The sequence below is a fragment of the Chiroxiphia lanceolata genome, chromosome 18 (assembly GCF_009829145.1).
Source record: "Chiroxiphia lanceolata isolate bChiLan1 chromosome 18, bChiLan1.pri, whole genome shotgun sequence".
NCBI classification, from domain to species: domain Eukaryota; kingdom Metazoa; phylum Chordata; class Aves; order Passeriformes; family Pipridae; genus Chiroxiphia; species Chiroxiphia lanceolata.
In genome coordinates, this window is record NC_045654.1 from 4,900,535 (window position 1) to 4,920,269 (window position 19,735).

A 19,735-nucleotide genomic window follows, 5' to 3' on the forward strand; every position below is an offset into this window, starting at 1 on the left:
ACAGGCACATTGCCAAAGCCCTTTAGTCACTGAGTCACTGTTTCCTAAGCACAGGTGTGCTTAGGGTAATAAACAGCATCCCATGACACCACAGGACTTGTGATGGCTAATGAGGGGAAAGTGGAGTTGTTTGCAGATGATGATGATACTCTTGAGAAGTTCAGAGAGTATCTTGTTTTAATAAGATTATAATTTCATAGACATTCAGATGCTAAGGCATGAAAATTCCTGATTCAAAGTGAAGAGCTGTTGGTCACGTTGCATGAATCTTCCTGTTTCCAGCTTGTGTTAAACAACCCAAACACCTGAGCATTTTAAGGAAGCTTTGCAGCTGATCTGTGGGTGTCACTTTAGCACCAGCCAGACAAGAGACACAAATGGAATGTTTATGGGTGGGACAATGTGTATGTCCAGAAGACCATATGCATTTTAAAACAGAAATGATGCTGTTAAACTGAATTTAGGAGGGGGTCATAAGAAAGAAAGAAGTAGTGATAAGGCTCCATGAATTTGTGGTGTCCTTTCTTATATTTCTAGTTACTCAGCGCTTGGTTTTCCCCTGGTGAGGTCTTTTGTTGAATTTAAATTATTCCACCACTGTTACAACAGAAATAACTTTAGACTGACCTAACCTGGGAAGACCCTGCCTTAGGTTCTCCCTAGGTCAGCAGGCGTGGAAAAAAATGTATCTTCAATTCACCTCTTGGTAAGGCCTGTTGAAGAGACACCAGAGCCCAACCCAGCATTTGTGAGCTCTGCAGAAACCTGACAGGAAAGGTCACTTTGGTTCTTGTTGTGAGAATACTTCCAAACCCCTGTGTGTGTTTCCTGACACTGCCCATGTCAGCAGGTTGGAATTTTTGCATCCATATTAAGGAGGTTTTTCTCCTCACGTTCTCAAGCTCCATTTGAGATTTCAGTAATAAATCCTTTAGCGCTACTTTTATTTTCTATTTGATTTTCTATTTTGCAGCCTTTAAGGAAGTGGGAGGGTACGAGGCTTTCATGAAGAAGTACATGGAAGCAATTCCATCCAACACCTCCTATGGGGGCACTGACATTGATCCCGAGTGCTACACCCCCCGGCAGGACGCCTTCCACATCTTCCGAGACCCCGTCAGTGGAGACCTGCCGTGGCCAGGGCTTGTCTTTGGCCTCAGTGTCCTGGCCCTGTGGTACTGGTGCACAGATCAGGTAATGTGGCAGCAGGATGCCTTGGGAATGCCCAGCACACAACTCCAGTGTGACCTTTGCCCCTGTAATGCAAAGCTGGGCCACAGAACTGGCCGTTAGTTCAAGACTGGTCAGTGACTTTCCAGTTCCTGGTTTCTAAACTCCTCTGACATGTGATAAAATGTTTTTTCAAGTCTTCCTACACACCTGTGCCCAGCACATCCTCCTCCTTTCTCATTTCTTGTGTGTGACCATGTGTGCAAACACAGAGAGGTTGTGCTGTGAACATTTGATTAGGAAACCACGCACCAAATGACCCTTATTAGAGGGTTCCCCTTTCAGTAAGACAAATTTGTTTCCTATTTGTGCAGCTTTTATCTTTGCATGCACAGTCTTGGAGAGATGTTCTGTATATGTAAGGTCTTTCAGCCTGGAGATACTTCCCCAATCTTCCTTTCTTCTCCCTAAAACCTACTGTCCAGTTTCTCCAGGAGATCACACTGACATGAGTAGAGAAAAGTGTGCTCCTGCACCAGCCCTAGCAAGTGATCTGTCTGCATTCTGAACTGTCAGAAAGACAATCTTCACAATTTCTAAACAAAAGAACAACCCCCCAATGTAACTATATCCATTGCTCAGGCTATTCCTTTCTGCCTTTTTAGTCTATCTGCTTTTCTTGTGAGAAAAGTCTTAGCTCTTATACACTGGATAAGTGATATTTTGCTTTACTTATTTCAAATATATACTTTGATTTTCATGTAGTTTTTATTTTTCCTGGTGGCAGAAATGCTAAAGAGGCTTTTTTGCTGTCACAGAGGTTAAGGAGCACCTTCTATTTGGAAAGTGGCATGGTGTGATCAGGGAAATGTTGTAATTGCCATGTCTCACTGACAGGTTATTGTCCAAAGATGTCTCTCTGGCAAGAACATGTCCCATGTGAAGGCTGGTTGTGTCATGTGTGGATACCTCAAACTCTTGCCCATGTTTATCATAGTGATGCCTGGAATGATCAGCCGAATTTTGTACACAGGTATGCACATGGACACAGAAATGCACATTTCTTCTTGCTGCCTAACTTTCATTGCCAACCTCTCTGTCCTTTCCAAAATACCTGTTAGATTGTCATCTGTCACCCAAATTGTCCAGGCACCTGTATGCACAAAAACTAACTGCACTGTAAGAAGCCACAAGTCTTGCTGTTTTCCCTGATCCCAGATTTCCACTGTTGTTATTGCTGTTCATTTTAGTGTCCCTCCCCAGCTGTCCGACTGTTACAGCCCCACTCTGACTGAATGAGTGGGAAATGCTGTCCAGGTTGGATACTCCCGCTGGCATTCAGGGGGACAGGGCCATCAGTCCCAGACTGCAGGATCTGGGCTGTGGCCAGTCTCAAGGGCAGTGTGGGGAAATGCCCTTTGCCCATCTCTGACCAGCAGAGGGTCAGGCTGGGTTTGGCAGCAGGCACAGGAGAGAGCTTCAGGTCGGAGGGAGTGGGCTTTGTGTTCCTCTGCTTGTTTTTCTCCTTGCTCTCCTTGTGTTGTTCAGTCCTGCTCTGACCAATTAGTGCTGATTTTATTTTGACCTGCAGCACTTTTCAGTATTCCTTTAGAGAGGAAAGGAAGGAAAGAGGCTTAGAATCACCTTCCTCCCTGCCAGCAAACCAAGGATGATACCAAACATGTCAATCTGGTGGTTTGACACAGAGATACATTTTAGAAGCTCTACTAATTTGGGAGCAATCTGTTGTTTACATGACCTCGTCTAACTGCCTCGTTATCCTCTCCTCAGATGTGGTGGCTTGTGTTGTGCCTGAAATCTGTAAGCAGCACTGTGGCACTGCAGTGGGCTGCACAAATATTGCTTATCCAAAAATGGTAGTGGAGCTCATGCCAAATGGTAAGACACTGTCTGTATTTGTTGTTTCTTTGTTTTAGGAAAGGGGAAACTGCCAGACTGTAAAAACAAGTGCTAGAGGAGTCCAAGACCCGTATTTAGTTCCAAAATTTTTGCTAGAACTATGTACTGTTAAGCAGAGGGGCTGTCTGTTTTAGCTGAAGCTGTGGGTGGAGAATAGCTCCACACTGACAGTGTCAGTTCTCAGCTGGAAAATACTGAGTGATGAAGCGGTAATTGAGCTCCCCTTCTGTGAAGGTGAAAAGTTACCTGCTTTGCCAGTGATTTATCAAAGACTCTCTGTGGCAGGACCTCTGAGTTGCAGGCCCACACCTGCAGTCTCCTGCCAACCCCACAGAGGTGGGTGCTGGCTCAGAAGGCCAAAGAAACAGGTTATGTTCCTATGCAGACCATGGCACTTCCCTGACAGCTTTAGCACTTTATGGTGACTGTTGTTCATAGCAGTGTATGCAGTACTTCCCCACACTGTGTGACCAGACCACACCACCTGGAAAAGTGGCTTACTCTGGTTAAAAAATAGTAAAGGAAACTTATTTTTTTTGGCAAACACCTGGTTCACAAATATACTGCAAGCAAGTGAGCACTGACCTGCAAACAAGACAAATTATTTTTATAACTCTTGGGAAAAGTTTGCTTAGTATTATTTTCTTTTTATTCCAGCATTTAATCAGACAGCATTCACTAAAGAAGTACCTATGTGCTAAAAGCTCGAGGGTTTCCCTGTCACTGCTTTAAATAGCTTTTCCCAGCTCAGCAGACATTGCTTTGCTTGCTTTGCAGGGAAGTGTCAGGCAGGGGTTTGTGTCAGGCACGGGAATCTGCCACACACGCTCAGAGCTGGCTGGGAAGGGTCAGCCAAGCTCCGTGGATGGGGAGGTCCTGAGGCTCTTCACGAAATGCTCATCCCAGTTCCCTTGTGTCTGTGTTCTAGGTCTGCGAGGTCTGATGCTGTCAGTCATGTTGGCCTCCCTCATGAGCTCCCTGACTTCCATTTTTAACAGTGCCAGTACTTTGTTCACTGTGGACATTTACACCAAAATCCGGACCCGAGCGTCTGAGAAGGAGATGATGTTGGCTGGCAGGTGAGCGCGGCCGCCCTTCCCCGCAGCACCGATGGTTCCTGGCTGCCTTCTCCCCGATCCCAAGGGCCGGGCGGAGCCTGCCTGGCAGAGCTGCAGTGGCCTCCTGTGGCCAGAGCTGCCGTCCCACCGCACCGGCTCCTTTTGGGAAAACACTGATCCCAATGGAATCAGTAGCCAAAGGAAGTAGCCAAACTAATTCTCACTGCTTCCCACTACTATTCGAAGGGAATTCCTTTTAATTATCTTCCCAGGCTTCATGCTGCAGCATCAGTGAACTAGTTCTAGTTGATACGCTATTGATTTGACTCTGGATATAACAAACACAGGAAAAAAAGTGATTTTCTATGTTTTGATTGCATGTTTTGCTGTGTGCTGATGGATATTTGACCTACACAATACCCAGCTTGGATTTCTATTGTTTGTTCAGTGCTAATTGGCCATTATAATTGATTTCACTAGCTGAAATACAAAATGAACATGTAAATTATTGATTAATTGCTAGGGGTTTTTTTCTTTCTCATAGATCATAGATATTTCTAAACAGATGGCTAATTGAATGTCTGGCTGTGTTTACAGGGTATTTATGTTACTCTTAATTGGCATCAGCATTGCCTGGGTTCCCGTGGTTCAGTCAGCTCAGAGTGGGCAGCTCTTTGACTACATGCAGTCCATTACCAGCTACCTGGGACCTCCCATTTCTGCTGTTTTCCTGCTTGGCATCTTCTGCAAGCGTGTCAATGAGCCGGTAAGTGCCCACCGGGAAGCAGGAATGCTGCATGTTCCTTGTTGGGAGAACTGCTCTTTTTGGTTTACTGTCTTTTATGAGCAACTTCTTCCTGTTTATTTTGATCCTGGTATGGCCCAGGGATTCTGTGTCTCCATAACCCAGGGCCTGAGGCTTCAGAGACGAGTTTGAGAAAGTTCTTTGGTAGACTGATAGATAAACAGTCACCCAGGAATTCCTAGATAGCTCTGAAGCTTAGGTTACCTATCACTTTGCCAAGAAGAGTATAAAATGGATAATTTATGAAAATCTATTCTTTAGAAGTAATCTTTGGTCACCAAACTGCTCTACCAAACAAATCACCTTTTACCTGTCCTGTCCAGTTGAGTTTTTCATATCTCCAGGAATGGAGACTCCACAGTGTCTGTAGGCAGCCTGTTCCAATGGTCAATCACCCTTACAGTAAAACAAAAAAAAAAAAGGTTATGTTTAAAGAGAATTTCCCATATTTCAATTTGTGCCCAGACAAAGGTCTCTGTGTCTGTTATGCTTTGGCTGGAGTGCTGTACACCAGGCAGCAAAACATCCACCAACAGTACTGAGAATTAGCTTTTAACTAATTACTAACAGGGCTGTTAGAAGATAAACCAGACACATATTTTGGGCAGGATGACACACACTGCTGGCTGGTTCCATCGTGCCAGAGCTGTCAGGGATTTAGCCCTCCAAGGTAAAAGGACATGAGAGCAGCCCTTGGGGTGTGCAGTCTGTGGCTGGAGCCTGTCCTGTAGGAGAGGATGTGTGGAGACAGCTGGACTTTGAGAACTGGGCTGGATAGGGTGTCCTTCATGTTCTTTCTCTGAGCTGCTGTTCATTGCCCCTTTCATCTGTACTAATGCACTGAGCTATAAATAAGGTCATGGAAGGTATCCCTGTGCCAAAGCCAACATAACATACAACTACCTCCATGTTTACTTCAGCAACTTATGGAGAGCTTATTTCCATGCCTGGAATTACTCGGTTTGATACTTCTTGTCACACCCTTGTCTGCAGGGTGCCTTCTGGGGCCTCATTATTGGGCTCCTGGCTGGATTGAGCAGGATGATTACAGAGTTTGTCTATGGAACTGGCAGCTGTGCAAACCCTTCCAACTGCCCCTTCATCATCTGTGGGATTCACTACCTTTACTTCGCACTGATTCTGTTCGGGGTTACCGCCATCGTCATCCTGGGAGTCTCCTTCATGACTAAGCCCATTCCTGATGTACATGTGAGTATCACTGCAGTCCTGCTGCTCAAGAAGTGGAACACAATGAAACCACTAGTTTTAAACCCTGGTACTTGGTGTATTACCTCTCCACATTTCAGCTGCCTGCAGCACACAGTTCTTGTAAGAAAGCCAAGGAAATTGTCTTCCTTTATCTGTCACAAATCTTCAGTGACTCCTAATTACCTGAGACAGACACTGGGGTGCTGTGCTCTTACAGCTGGTCCACGTGCTGGCCAGGCTGCTTTGTCTCTGTGTAGATCCACTAAAGTCCTTCTGTTCCGTGGCAGCTTTACCGCCTGTGCTGGTCCCTGCGGCACAGCAAAGAGGAACGGATTGATATTGATGCAGATGAGGAGCAGGACAAGGCTGATGAAAAAGATGAGGAATCAGGTAACTGTTGAATATCTACAGATTCTGCCAGTGTATTTGAGTATCAGGAATGAAAATCCCTGAAGAAACATTAACATACTTGATATCCAAAGACATCCTCCCTCTCAACAACAAAACCTCAGCCCTCCCTGTATTTCAATGACTCGTGAGCTGCTGTTACCAACCTGTCACACTCAGTGTAAATCAGAAGTGAAGAGGGTTTGAAGGGAGAAGCCCTTGCTCTCCAGGGTAGCTGGGTGGCAGCTCTAGGGCTAAACCAATGGCAGTGCTTTAGGTCAGAGGCATTGGCAGCAGTGTGTGTGCCTCCAGCATTCCAAGAGAATTCACCTGGAAACAGTGGGTTGTAGTTGAAGACACTATGAAAGCAAACTGCAAAACCACCAGTTCTCTTTGCTGGGTTTTGGTTCTGCTCCCAAGTTTCTTTTAATCAATATCCTCAAATTCATTTATTTGTCTTTTAATTAAAAGTGTAGAAATTATTGAAAAAATTGAGCTTAAGCTTTGCAGCCTGGTCTGCTTCCCCAATACCAGACCAAGTCTCTGGGCTGCAAAAGGCCCAAGTGATTTCTGCAAAAGGCTCCCATGGAACATGTGGAACATTTCCAGGTGAGCTGTGAAAACACAGTATTAACTTGATCCCTGTACTGTTTTGTACCAATGTGTTTCCATTAACTGTGGCCATACATCAGAACTGCTCTGTTGATATAGGATTGCCCTCAGCCCCAGCGCTCAGCGTGTGCCGTGATCCTTGTATGTGCCATGACCAGAGTGTTGTTCCTTCCAGTTAACAAGGAAAGCCAGGAGGAACCTGGATGTGTAAAGAAAGCCTACAACTGGTTCTGTGGCTTGGACCAAGAGAAAGGCCCCAAACTGAGCAAGGAGGAAGAGGAGGCCATGAAGAAGAAGCTGATGGACACAAGCGAAGTTCCCCTGTGGAGAAATATTGTGAATGTCAATGGCATCATCCTGCTGACTGTGGCTGTGTTCTGCCACGCCTACTTTGCATAACTCTGCTCCCAGCCCCCCCACTGCTGCCCTGCCAAGGAAAGTGATGGCTTGTAGATTTACACAGTTAGACACACTTAATGTTTTCATCATCCACACTGGTAAAAAGTCCGGGTGATTTACTCGCTGATTTTATGATCATGATTTCAACAATCTGAAGATGAAGGCCACTGGGATTTCAAGAGAGAGAATTTCTGTTTAGACATTGAACCAATGCAGGGCTAACTGAGGTTCAGAATTTCCATCCATTATTCTCTCTATCCATAATACATTTCATATTTTAGGTTCAGAACAAGGCTGCGTGAGCCATATTTCATATCGGGGTTTGTGAACTACCTTTTAGGGTTGATGATGCTATTTTGATTTTCAGCCCTTCTTCTGATCTCTCAAATTTCTTTTTCCTTAGACTATGATAATTTGATTACAAAAAACCTACAACCACTGAGGGACTGTATTACAAATTCCAATTAAAACATCACTTTTGTCCCTCCGAACATGGGATATTTGAAGTAAAGGATTTATATGTATATCAATATATTTGACACTATATCTAACTTTCCATTATCACTTCTTTCCCCTTTTTCTCACTTTCCATTGGGTTGTGTTTCTCAGTCATCAGTGGAACACTAACCTCTGAATTGATGGCATTTTGTAATTGGGGACCACCTCTCTCGATGATCCTAATAAGAATTCTGCTTCCAACAGATCCTGTTTAAGCTTAACTTCTAAAGGTCCTCCTCTCTTGGTATTTTAATATGTACCTATACTTGAATGTGAAGCTTTTTATACAAAATACATATATTATATATACACAGGCAATACATTATATACATGCACTATATATATTATATATATTTAAAAATATATTTATGTGTGTATGTGTGTATATATATATATATTTATTTCTTACTGATCAGTTCCCACCCTGGGATGTCAAGGACCTCATTACTGTGGTGTCAATGTATTGCCTCTCTCTCTGGACTGTGCTACAAACCCCACACCCACAGAATGCTGAGCTGCATTTTGCAAATGCGTTTGAGGGCTCTGTGCTGCTTTTCTGCAAAGCTATAAATCCTTCTCTGAAGATTTCACTGAGAACTAGAATTCCTGCTGGCTGGCAGCATGAGTTAGCAGTTCATGGAGGAGAATAGTCACAGCTGTGGGATATCAGCTAAACCAGGCTGATTGTCTGCACTTGATAAGTTTGGTACCAGCTGGGGACACAGGAAAAGGCAGATTTAACACTTCAAAGCAAAAAGCAATAGATTTTCTTTTCATCTCATTCAGCTTCCTGGGGAATCAAGTGTAACAAGAAGATGTTGGTTTGCTTAGTCAAGCTGCACCACAGTTCCCTGTTCCTTGTTGCATTGTCCCAAAGCATTTCAGAGGATGGTCCTGACTGGAACAAGTGCAGCTGAAAGGGAAGGCAGTGCAGTCCCTACATGTGCCACACCACTGCTGCTGCCTCCTGCAGCTCTAATCACTCTCACTTCATAATCCTCTCACAGCATCTCTGCTTCATTTGAATCTAACCCAAAATGCTCTGGATTCCAGAACTGCTGCTCTTCACTAGAATTGCTGCTCTTCAGCACAGTCCCTGCAGTATCCTGAAGGGTTTTGCACAGGCCAGATCTAATCAATGCTACAGAAATACCAGTGCAAGCCTTTTTTTCTTACACTTAACACAACAGTAGAGTATTTCCAAGACCATGGAATTAATTATATTTAATGAACTATGAAGAGTTGTATGTATTAAAGTACTTGTATATTTTTAAGTGTTTGGTGTCCACAAAGTCATGGGATTTTTATATGATATGATGGAAGACAGAGAAACTTCATTTGGTGTCTAGATTTTGGCTCTGGGTAATAGTAATGGATGAAAAACAAACAAGGAGGACTTCACTGAGGATTGCCCAGATCCCTCCTTGTCATCCTTTGCTACAAAAAGAAAAAAAATGGTGAAATTATAGAGCTATTTGGATAAAGACAAATAACACAAGTGATTTCCTGGCAGGCTGAGCAGCCTTTGGATGACCTCCTGGTTAATCAGGCACCATCACTTCATTTTCCTTCCCAGGACTACAGAATCTTGAAAATCTAACCCACAGTTTCCCAGCAATGTCCCCTGTATGTCCTCAGCAACCTGATTTCATTCCAGTCTGAAAACTGGATGTTGTAGAAGGAAGAGTTCAAATGTTTCCATAAAGTTTGACAGCTGCTGCTGACTCCTCTCATTTTGTAGAATTCCATAGAAAAATTGCCTGATATTGTGAACAGCTGATAAAATTTTCATGTTCAGCTTAGCATGAAATGCCCCCTCAGGTCTGTAGCTGGTGCATTCAAAGACAGTTTCATGACTTTGAGGAAGAAAGTGGCTTTTCTTCAGTTCTCAGGGCAGCTCTGTCCATGTCCCAGCTGTGGTTGGGACACTCAGACTGGGACACTCAGACACTCAGGAGTAGCTGAGGCTGTCCTGGGCATTCTCATGCTCTAGAGGTGGGAACCCTGAGCACAGGGTTGTCTCCCACATTTGACTGTACATTTGAAATACTTCTGGGTAGTGGTGAGACTCCAAATAAACCTCTGGCTCAGCAGCACAAAGTACCTGGATGGCATGTACAGCATAACACAGCTCTGCCTCAGGGGATCTTGAGACATCCCAGCTTATCCTGTCAGGTAAGATACAGGCTTACAGCTTATTTTGGAGGACTTTAGTTAGATATACAGAATTATTTAAAATTAACTACACAAAATAAAACAAAAAATTCCCCTGGTAGCACTGTCAGCCAGTTAGGATACTGCTCTGTAAAGAACACACACTAAACAATATCTTCCATTTAAGAATTACTACGTAGTTCTTAGGCCAAGTTCTGGAAAAGGTAATCACTGTTCATTTATGTTTTAATTTTTCTGTTTCACCCATAAAAATGTATCCAAGTATCTCACAAATGTTTAGTGTTAATGATCATGAGAACACACTGTTCTTGGAACTCAGAATCTGGGTTTATTCCTCTGTGTTACTGAAATGCTGGGGGAGGGAAGATCTGTGCCTTAGCTTGGAATACCTCTGCAGTAACCACGGTCTGGTTTTAACCGAAGGATCTGTCCCTGGGGAACTGGGACATGGCACGAGGCTGAGCTCTGCAGGTGATGCTGGTGATCAGAGCCCCAGCTGCAGCCAGGATTGCTGAGGGCCTCCATCCTCACTGCACTTCCTAAGCTGGCAAACCCAGGAGTGTTTGTGTGAAGGAAAAGCCGACACAAAACCGAGGAGCAAAGGTAAATGATAAATCCATGTGTTAGCAGGGGGGACTGGCATCTGGGAGGAGAGCTCTGGAGCTCCAGTCACTGTGTTTGAAGAGCACTTGAGTTGTTTGAAGTGTTGAGCCAGAGGAGGGTTTCAAGCTGACACTCCTGGGGATAGGCTGCACAGGGAAAGGCTGGTCCCAGGCTGTGGGGTCACAGCAGGGCTGTGGGTGTTTTAATTTATTTAATGACTTCATGTCCCAGCTGCAGGTGTCTGTGTCCTGCTCCTGCAGTGTTCTCTGGGGAGCAAGGAAGGGAGCAGTGATCAGAGAGAGCTGCCCTTGTGCTGGACTGAAAATCCAGGGGCCCAGATCTGCTAAGAGGGCAATACACCACTGAGAAAGAGGGGAAATGCAAAAAACCCTGAATGCTCGTCTTGTCATCTACCATGGGCAGCTGTGAAAAAGAAAATTCCCTGGAGCTGCTGTGCCCACCCTGTGCTCACCTGGCAGTGCCCGAGGCCAGAGCCCTGTGCCTGCCTGGAGCAGCACCAAGGGGCCTGAGGTGCCTCAGGCTGAGGGCAATGTGAGCTCGTGGCTGCTCTGTGCAGTTTTGTTATTTACGGTATCAGAGCCTATAACTTTAAAAATGTGGCTTAGATGCAAAGTATCTTTATAACAAATTATTAAGATGGTTTTTATTCATTCAAATTGCAAATTTTGTCTTGCTAAAAATAGGTTCTGTGCTTTGAGCATGTTAGCTTTGTGTGTAGCCACAGAGAAGACACTCTGCCCTTTTGGTTTAATATAATTAGCCGAATCTGACTTGCCCAGACTATTTTGTCCTTAGACAGATCTCTCACTCTATGATTTATTTTTTTTTAATAGAAAATGTAGTGATGGGAATCAAATTACTCCTTGCTCTGGAACATGAAGAGATGGAATGAAAAGCTGCCATTTTCCAGAGCAGGACCGAATGGTTTCCAACCCTTGGCCTTGTGAAAGGAAATGGGGACAGGGAAATGAGTTCTTTGTTGCAAGAACAAAGCACCATAACATCCTTAACCTTCTGGAAGCTGTTAGAAAAAATTCAAAATGAGCCCTACCTGAGTGGGACACAAGGCTCACTCAGGAAGGTTTCGTGTCCCATGGATGCAGATGAATTGTCTTCTGGTGTTGATGAGAATAGTTGGGCAGAATTGTTTGAAAGCTCAATCCATGTCAAGTGTAACTGAATTAATTCCAGTATTGACCCAGGACCACATTAATTATATCTGGGCCTTCATCATTGTTGGCTTCAAGCTAAAAAGGCAAATCCCTTTCAGTGATGTTACAAACCTGCCTCGGTGCTGAAGCCACGGGAGCGGAGAGTGCTGGGGGGGCACCACTGCTGACACCAGAGACCTGCTGTCCACACAGCATTGCCTCTGAAACAGTGAGCTTAATTACAGTGGGTGAGATCCAGAGATGTTAATATAAGTATTTGTGATGTGTATAAAGCAATTCAAAAGGATCTTTCCCAGGATAAAAAAAAACCACACTGGGACATTTAGTTCGGAGTTTTACCTATTTGACTACTTTCAGGTACCTTTGAGATCTCAAAGGTCTTTATGAAGAATGTGAAGGGACATTTCAGATATTGAGTTGTGGCTGAGAAACTAATTTTAGGAGAGAGATTTAGGAATCAGCATATTACTGTGGGAGCAATTGTGTGTTACATTTTAATGTACCTGGAAAAAGGATATTGTAGAGTAAAAATGTACCCTAATTCAGGTTGCATATAGTGAGGGTTACAGGATCAGTGTGATGTCTCCCTGCTCTGTGCCCTGTCCCCTCATCTCCCAGGCTGGGACAGGCTGTGCTGGCCAGTCCTGCTCAGTGACCCAGTGGGAGACAGCACATCTTGGGACACCAAGACAATGCAGCTCTAGAAACACCACAGATTACAAAAGTGTTCTGCAATAATTAGGATTATTTCTGCATTAGCTGTGCTCTCTGTGCATCCTTTGCTTCACACAGGCTGTTTAACTCTGCTCCCCTTGGCATTTGTTGTGCTGTGCTCTGGCCAGTGACCTGCTGCAGGCTGGGCCCCACCAGAGCACGTGACTTTGAATTATTAGATCTGCAATCTTTTGTCAGTACATACAGCTTTTTAACTGAAAACCCCAGCTAATAGTGGTTTATGGCTGTTCCATGTGCAGACTTTGCATTCTGGTGTTTCCACAGGCAGTGCATGGTCTCTAAAGCCCCGGGGAATTCCTGTTGTGGTTGAAGTACTGGGTCATGTCAGGTGTAGCTGTGCAAAGAGTGGCTGAGACAGCAGCTGACACATGGGAGGGCACCACTAGTGCCTGTATCTCAGAGTTCAACTGAGGCTTAGTTCCATTTCTGTGTCTGAGACAAGAACATTGATCCCAAGTAGAGCCTTTTTGGGAACAGTTTATATTGCCTTTCAAGCAGTGATCAGGCACATGCTCGGAATGCAGTACTTAAGGTCCAAGTTGGCTGAATTTCTTCTAGTGAGAGCAGTTCAGTGTGGAGGTCTTATTTCTACATTTGAAAAAGCTGATTATTTTGGGAACTCACTGAAGGGTGATACCTGAATGACTGGGGAAGGCTGTGACGAGGTTGGAACTGAGCTAAAATGGTGATTGTCACTGCATTCTCCTGCAGCAGTTCTGTAAGAGCAGCTGAGCCTCCACTGTGCTGCTCCAGTCCTTTAGCATGTGATTAAGCTGCCTGGCTTCTCTTATTGAGTTGGATGCACTCTGGCACCAATATGTATTACGTATGAGTGCCTTATGTGTTTAAAAGGCAGAGTTCCTCCAAGATCCTGCCCGGAGGGAATGAATCCAACTGACTCAATACTTTAAAATCACATCTTTATAGGAGAGGAAATTTGCCCTTTGGTTAGGCTATGGAGGAGAACCATTTTAACTGTAATCACTCCTACAGGAGGAGTTTACCCTCTGTAAGGCTAATGCAGTTTGCTCTGTGACTGTGGCTTCCAATGGAACAGCACCCCTGACAAATAACCCCTTTAGAGACCTGGTGCAGCCCCTTTGTAGCTACAACGTGGCAACTTCTAGATGTAAAAATACCATGTGAGACCAAAACCTGAGTGAAAACAAATGGGACTTGCTGTGAAGCTGTCAGCTGCACTGTCTCACCTTCCTTGGTCGCTGAGAATGGCCAGGCTTGCTCTGCTCACTTGGGTTATTTCTTTGCCCAGGACTCCTGTTGATGCCTCTTCAATTACACCCTTGCAACTGGAGGCAGAAAGGTGCCACATCTGTAGTGAGTGGCTTTGAACTCAAAGTGAACAAAATGCTACTGAACTTCCCACTAATTCCACTGCCCTTCAGCTCTAACCACAGGAACTACCACCTTATTTCCTTCAGACAATGTGAGTCTGGTTGGTCAGGTCTTGCTTTCACAAACAGCCTAAATTTTGTATGCTACCCTCAGTTCTATGAAGTAAAGTGTTTTTAAAAAACTGTTGATTTAAAAAAACAAACAAACAAAGAAACACTTTTTTTTTCAAAGTAGGACTTGACATTTTCTGTTCTGTCCTGTTTATCTCCTCACCTCTGTTTAGACAGCTGTTAATCACAGAATATGTGAGGTTGGAAGGGACCTCTGGAGATCATCTTGCCCAGGTCCTGTTGGACTAGATCATGACAGTAAGATCAGTTTTCCTCTTGTCCCATCTTTCTCCCTGAAAAGTGAGACATGATGGCAAAACTCTTCAGTTCTGGCACAACACCTTTCCATTATACTTGTTAATTTGGGTACTCAAAGGTCAGATTACAGGTCTACAGAACTACAAAATGCCAACTACCAGCACAACCCCAGAGGTGCTTTTGTTCCATGTCCTAACCAATGCCAGCTAGGGCCAGACCCCCCTCCTGTCAGAGGCACTGGGCTGTGGCCCCAGCACAGCTTTACCAAGGGCTACCCTAGTGGAGCCTTTCTCCTAATTCTCTCAGGGAAGCCCTTCTATGACATTGCCATTGCTTTTTCTGGCTTGATGTTCTAAGTGGTTCTAATCTCACGTTCAACAAATGTTTGATGCAAAACTCATGTAAATTCCTGTGCCAGATCAATTCCTCAGCACAGGCAAGACTGCTGGAGGGGTTAATTAGGAACCTCTCTGATGTAATTAGTTATTGATTAATGGTTGATAGGCTGAGGTTTCAAAAACAAAAAAGAAGTAGAGAGCATTATGAAGAAAACAGAAAGGGCTGGTTTCTTATATCAGGAAAATCTTGGTAACTCAGGCAATAACCCCTAGTGGAGAATTCCAGACTTCCTAACTTTTCTTTTTCCCCATTATTCTGCTTTCTGACCTGCAATATAGATGTGAATCTGTTGGCAAATGACTTTTCAGAGGGAACTGCTCAGGAGTAAGTGAGGAAGAGAGTTTTGGTTCTGAAGGTCTCATATAATCGAGCACCTCTTACAGCCAGACAACAACAGAGGGCAACAGATCTCTAGAAAAGATCGCGGCTGCAGAAAGGTTTCCACTCGATGGCTCGGATGGCGGTTTGGGCAGCTCTTTGCACGACCTCCCGGGGATCATCCAGACACTCCTGAAATGTGCCCGTGTGATCCAGGAGCGTCTCTCGGCCCTCGGGGAGCTCAGCCAGCAACGTGAGGGCTTTGATCGCGTTCAGACGGGCTGTGCTGGTTTCCTCAGCAACCAACTTCAGCAGAGGTGGGATGGCTGCAGCTGCCATGGCTGAGGCTCTCCCTGCAGAGAAAGAAACCGGCTTTGGTTGTGACATTTAATCAACATCCTTTTGGACTGACACTTGGCACTCCCTGCCCCGCTACAGCTCTGAACAGCCCCGGGGGTGCAGTGCACAGGGGCAGGACGTGCCCTTCTTCTGAAGACCAAGGCTGGCTCCCAGCTGTTTATATTTAAGAAAAAAGATCTTTCCCAGTTCAATTTATCTGCCTTGCACGTTAGGATTTCATTTGCGACAAATTATCCATGAATATATGAGGCATCAAATGATAGAATAAACTATTTTTTGGAGGGGGGGGGTGAGTGGGGTGTGTTAGATGCCTTAAAGAACATGCCCCATTCTTGCATTTTTAAAGACACTTCAAACACTGAGATCCATTCCCGTGTTGTCTCTGGTAGCCAGAGGAAGGGTTGCAGAGAAGGACTGGAACACAACTGCTGTTATTAAGAGTCTTTTATGTCTAATTACTCATTCATCACAGTGAGAATTTAGCAGTTAGTATTTTCAGTGTCATGTAAGTTACTTGGGAGAGCTGCAGACCTTATTAATATTCATTGCTCTCCCAGCTGTGAGAGAGAAGCTGCCTGGAACCACAAAATGTTTCCAGAAAGCAGCGCTCCTGTGCCTGGTGATTCAGCACAGCTCCAGGTATGTGGATCTGTGTGGTCTGGACTTGAATGGGAAATGTTCTCCCTCTGGAGCAGCACTCTGGAGGGAAATGATGCAGGCAGGGGAGATAAAACTTCTCGACCTACTTCAAGGGAACGAAATGTGAAGTATCCTGTTCCCTCCTGGCACTGTGGGGAAGTGACAGTAGTTGTTCAAGACATATGAAATGTCCTGATCTTACAGTTTCTTGAGGAGCTTTAACACTGTCAGGAACCGAGGACTGAGGGGGTAGGGGAGGCAAATGTTTTGTTACTGAGTTTCCTTAGAATTGGATTTCCAGAAGGTTTCCCAGCAGAACTGCCTCTGACTCTCACCCTGAGGAGTGACAAGAGCAAACATCAGTGCTCCTGTTGCACTAGCTTGGACTGCAGGATCCGTGTCTCCCAGCAGGCTCACCAGCACAGGGATAACCTCTTCTTCACACACCGGAAGTTTTCCCTCTGGATGAGAACTGTGCAGAAAAGATGGTTAAGTTGCTTTTTTGAACTGTGCCTGCAGACCATGCAGCCACCCCAGCCTGTTGGTGCCACCAGCACTGCACACTCCTGTTTGCTCCCTTTGGAGTGACTGTTCCAGCTGGGAACTAAAGGGGTGTGTGTTTGTGCCTGGTGACTGTTGAACCTACATGTGGTACAGCCCTGATGATACCACAGTAACCCAGGTGCATGGGCTTCACCATTTTTTAGGTTATTTTTGGGTGATATTTGGATTTTTTTTTTAAAACTCTTTATGAACACTGGAGACTGATGGGCAGCAGCATGGAACAGGATGTAAGATTAAGGATGCTGGTGGTCCCAATGGCAATGAGTTAGAAACCTGGTTGTTGAACCTTATACAGATTTTAAAACCGGATAAATCAGGGGTCTGCAATTCATTTTTCTCCCAGGTCAATTTTCTCCCTTTGTTTCCAGCCTCTTTAATAAGGGGAGTATTTAATGTGGCCCAGCTCCTGCAGGGCCCTAGAATGTAGTTGATATCCATACTGCAGGTGCATTTGACTTTCTTTCTCTGACTCATGATAATTACAGTCTCTTTTCCTCTAAGACCTCGCTTTGTTACAGGACATGAGCAAATGTTTTGTGCCAGTTGATATATAAACTACATCATCTGCAGGCCTCTTTAAACTAGACATCTGTTGAACACTTTTATTACATTTTCTGGTTGCAGTGGACTTAAGTTGTTCCTTTCATCCACTCTCTGATACACAAATTTAATATAAAGATTGCTTTTTCTGATCCATCCCTGACGTACACAGCAGCCTGTGTCAGAAAACTATTTCTGTCCTCAATCACAGTGAGAGTTTCCCAGGACCTTCAATTTTCTGAGAGTGTTGTCCAAAAACGCAAGGGAGCTTCTCTCTACCTCCACAGTGGTCAGAATCCTATTTTTACAAGATTTTTCATGCAAGATTTTTTTCTCAGCAGTGCTGTACCAGGAAAAAAATTCTGATTCCACTGCCAATACTGCAAACAAACAGAAGGAGAAGGAATGACTGATCAGCATCTGCTTTTTTGAGTGATTTATAGCAGTTAGGATATTTAGAAGCCTTCTATCTATGGCTGCATTCAGGCTGATAGTGCTTCATGTGTGAAATGTGGCAGCTTCGATGTGCAGTGGAACACAATGTAAACTAATGGCATGGATTTACTCCTGAAATGAGGACTTTCTTGGGCTTTGGCATTATGGACAGGTTTGTTTTCCTTTACCTGATTTCTAGCAGGACCTGAGCTGCTTTGCTTCTGATGGCTGCTGAGGGGTGTGTGAGCTTTTCCTTCAGGGCAGCAACGGCACCAGTTGCCAGGGCTTCTGAAACCTCCATGCGCAGGCAGCTGGAGAGGGTGCCCAGGATGAGCTCCAGGATCTCATCCAGCTCAGTCCTCAATTTCAGTACCAGGGGGGGAATCAAACCAGCCTGCAGGACACCAGCAGCCCCTGGGAGGAGACAGGGAAGGAAGGTGGGTGAGGGCTGAGTGCACTGACTGTTGTACCTGCACCTGGAATTTCTCAGTAGGATCAAAGTACAGATGGTAACTCACTTCCTTACACAGATGTGGGATTGAGAAATGGAAAATACTCCAACATTGCCCTATCCTTAAATGTCATCTTAGCATTGTTTCCTCAGGGAAGCTTCCCCAACACTCCTGTAAATCTTGAGCTCAGGTAATAACCAACATGGCAATTGCTCTGATGTTCCCAGTTTCTCTCACTATAATATTTATCCCCAAATTATCCTTGCAAAGAAAATAGAGGAAATATATAAGAAAGTCGCCTTCTATCCAGCCTTTCCAACTGCTCTCAGCGTGAACAGATGCTGAGAGAGGCTGCAGTGTGAGCCTTTAGAACTCATGCTTTGATTCTCCACTGTGGTTTCTGTGGGGGGAAGTCAAGATTTTGGGAACTGGCAGCTCCCTCACGTATTTCTTTGTAGTAATTCTGTCACAGCAAAAATTTAAATTCTCAGCTTTCCAGTCAGTGCTCTTGCACTGGCTCCTCAAAAACAGCATCAAAGGTAGAGAGATCATCATCTGCCCTGCAAGTGATGTCTTTGCTGTGAGCAAGAGCCTGCTTTGTACCATTTCTTACCCTTAACTAAGTCAACACTGCAACAGCAATGCCAGGGGAAAACAGAACGTACTGTCCACGAGTAACTATGTGAACACAAAATTCTCCAGCTGTCTTGTTGCTAAGACTGATTTTTTGGTTGCTAAGAGAAATGTGGCTCCTTTCAAAGTGATTCATATACAGTTAGATAAGGAAGTTTTGTGGATAGGAGTTGTCAAGGTATTTTCAAATGAATCTCCACAATGGAGACAAGAGGGAAGGAGATTTTAATGACCCTTGGTCGTGCATGGGAGAAATCCCTCAAATTGACAATCAGGTGGAAAACATGATTTTAATCTGAAGGCTATTTTGTTGTACATATTTCTGAGGTTTTCCTGACACTGAGTAACTTCTTATGTTCCTGACTTACTAGGATCCACTTTATGAATGCCAAAGCAAAGAAATGGCTTGGGCTGATATTATTACAGCTTTACTATCTGGGCAGCATTTAGAGGGCAGTTGCTTTAAGAATTCAAATAAATAAGGAAAACCAGTTTCAGACAATTCACTCTTGAAGGCTAACGACATTTTACAGACAAGGATTTCTCCTTGTGCCAGAAAGGCAAGGCAGGAAAGGAAAGTGAAAAGATGTTCTTTGAAGCTGTGGCTCTGTGTGTCACTGCATGGGGGAGTTGGCAATTTCATAGTGAAAAAAAAACCCCAAGTGACCCCATGTGTATGTCCCCTGGAGGAACAAAAGGAGAAATTTGTCCGAGATCAGCTCCAGCCCGTTTGTACCGTCCCCGTGGAAGGACGTGATCCAGGACACCGGCACTGTTGCTCTGGGAGAGGTCCCTGAGAAGGAGGCACAGCTTGCACAGCTCACTCCATCCTCGGCATTCACCCCCTTGGCAAGGATTGCTGCTGTTTGGATTGTGGGTTATAGGGACAGGAAGGTTTTGGGGGCTTAGA

At 44.6% G+C, this 19,735-nt stretch overlaps 2 protein-coding genes across 4 annotated transcripts in view; one reads left to right on the forward strand and one right to left on the reverse strand.

Annotated features, from left to right (window-relative positions):
- Nucleotides 1–9,332, forward strand: part of SLC5A1 (solute carrier family 5 member 1) — a 28,591-nt gene extending 19,259 nt beyond the window's left edge. Inside the window, exons 8-15 of one of the 2 annotated variants that reach the window (XM_032705786.1) lie at nt 974–1,194; nt 2,068–2,203; nt 2,962–3,069; nt 4,019–4,169; nt 4,746–4,914; nt 5,947–6,162; nt 6,450–6,552; nt 7,337–7,560. In XM_032705786.1, the coding sequence (XP_032561677.1) occupies nt 974–1,194; nt 2,068–2,203; nt 2,962–3,069; nt 4,019–4,169; nt 4,746–4,914; nt 5,947–6,162; nt 6,450–6,552; nt 7,337–7,560 (1,328 nt within the window). Of the gene's footprint in view, nt 1–973; nt 1,195–2,067; nt 2,204–2,961; nt 3,070–4,018; nt 4,170–4,745; nt 4,915–5,946; nt 6,163–6,449; nt 6,553–7,336 lie in introns of both variants that reach the window. The other variant, XM_032705785.1, reaches the window with a different exon arrangement.
- Nucleotides 9,333–15,225: 5,893 nt separating this feature from the next.
- The window catches only part of RSPH14 (radial spoke head 14 homolog), a 76,199-nt gene continuing 71,689 nt past the window's right edge, over nt 15,226–19,735 (reverse strand). For both annotated transcript variants that reach the window (XM_032706121.1, XM_032706120.1), the window contains exons 5-7: nt 17,929–18,154; nt 16,537–16,673; nt 15,226–15,555 (exon numbers count right to left, since the gene is read on the reverse strand). In XM_032706121.1, the coding sequence (XP_032562012.1) occupies nt 15,296–15,555; nt 16,537–16,673; nt 17,929–18,154 (623 nt within the window). In that variant the 3' untranslated portion in view covers nt 15,226–15,295. The remainder of the gene's footprint in view (nt 15,556–16,536; nt 16,674–17,928; nt 18,155–19,735) is intronic.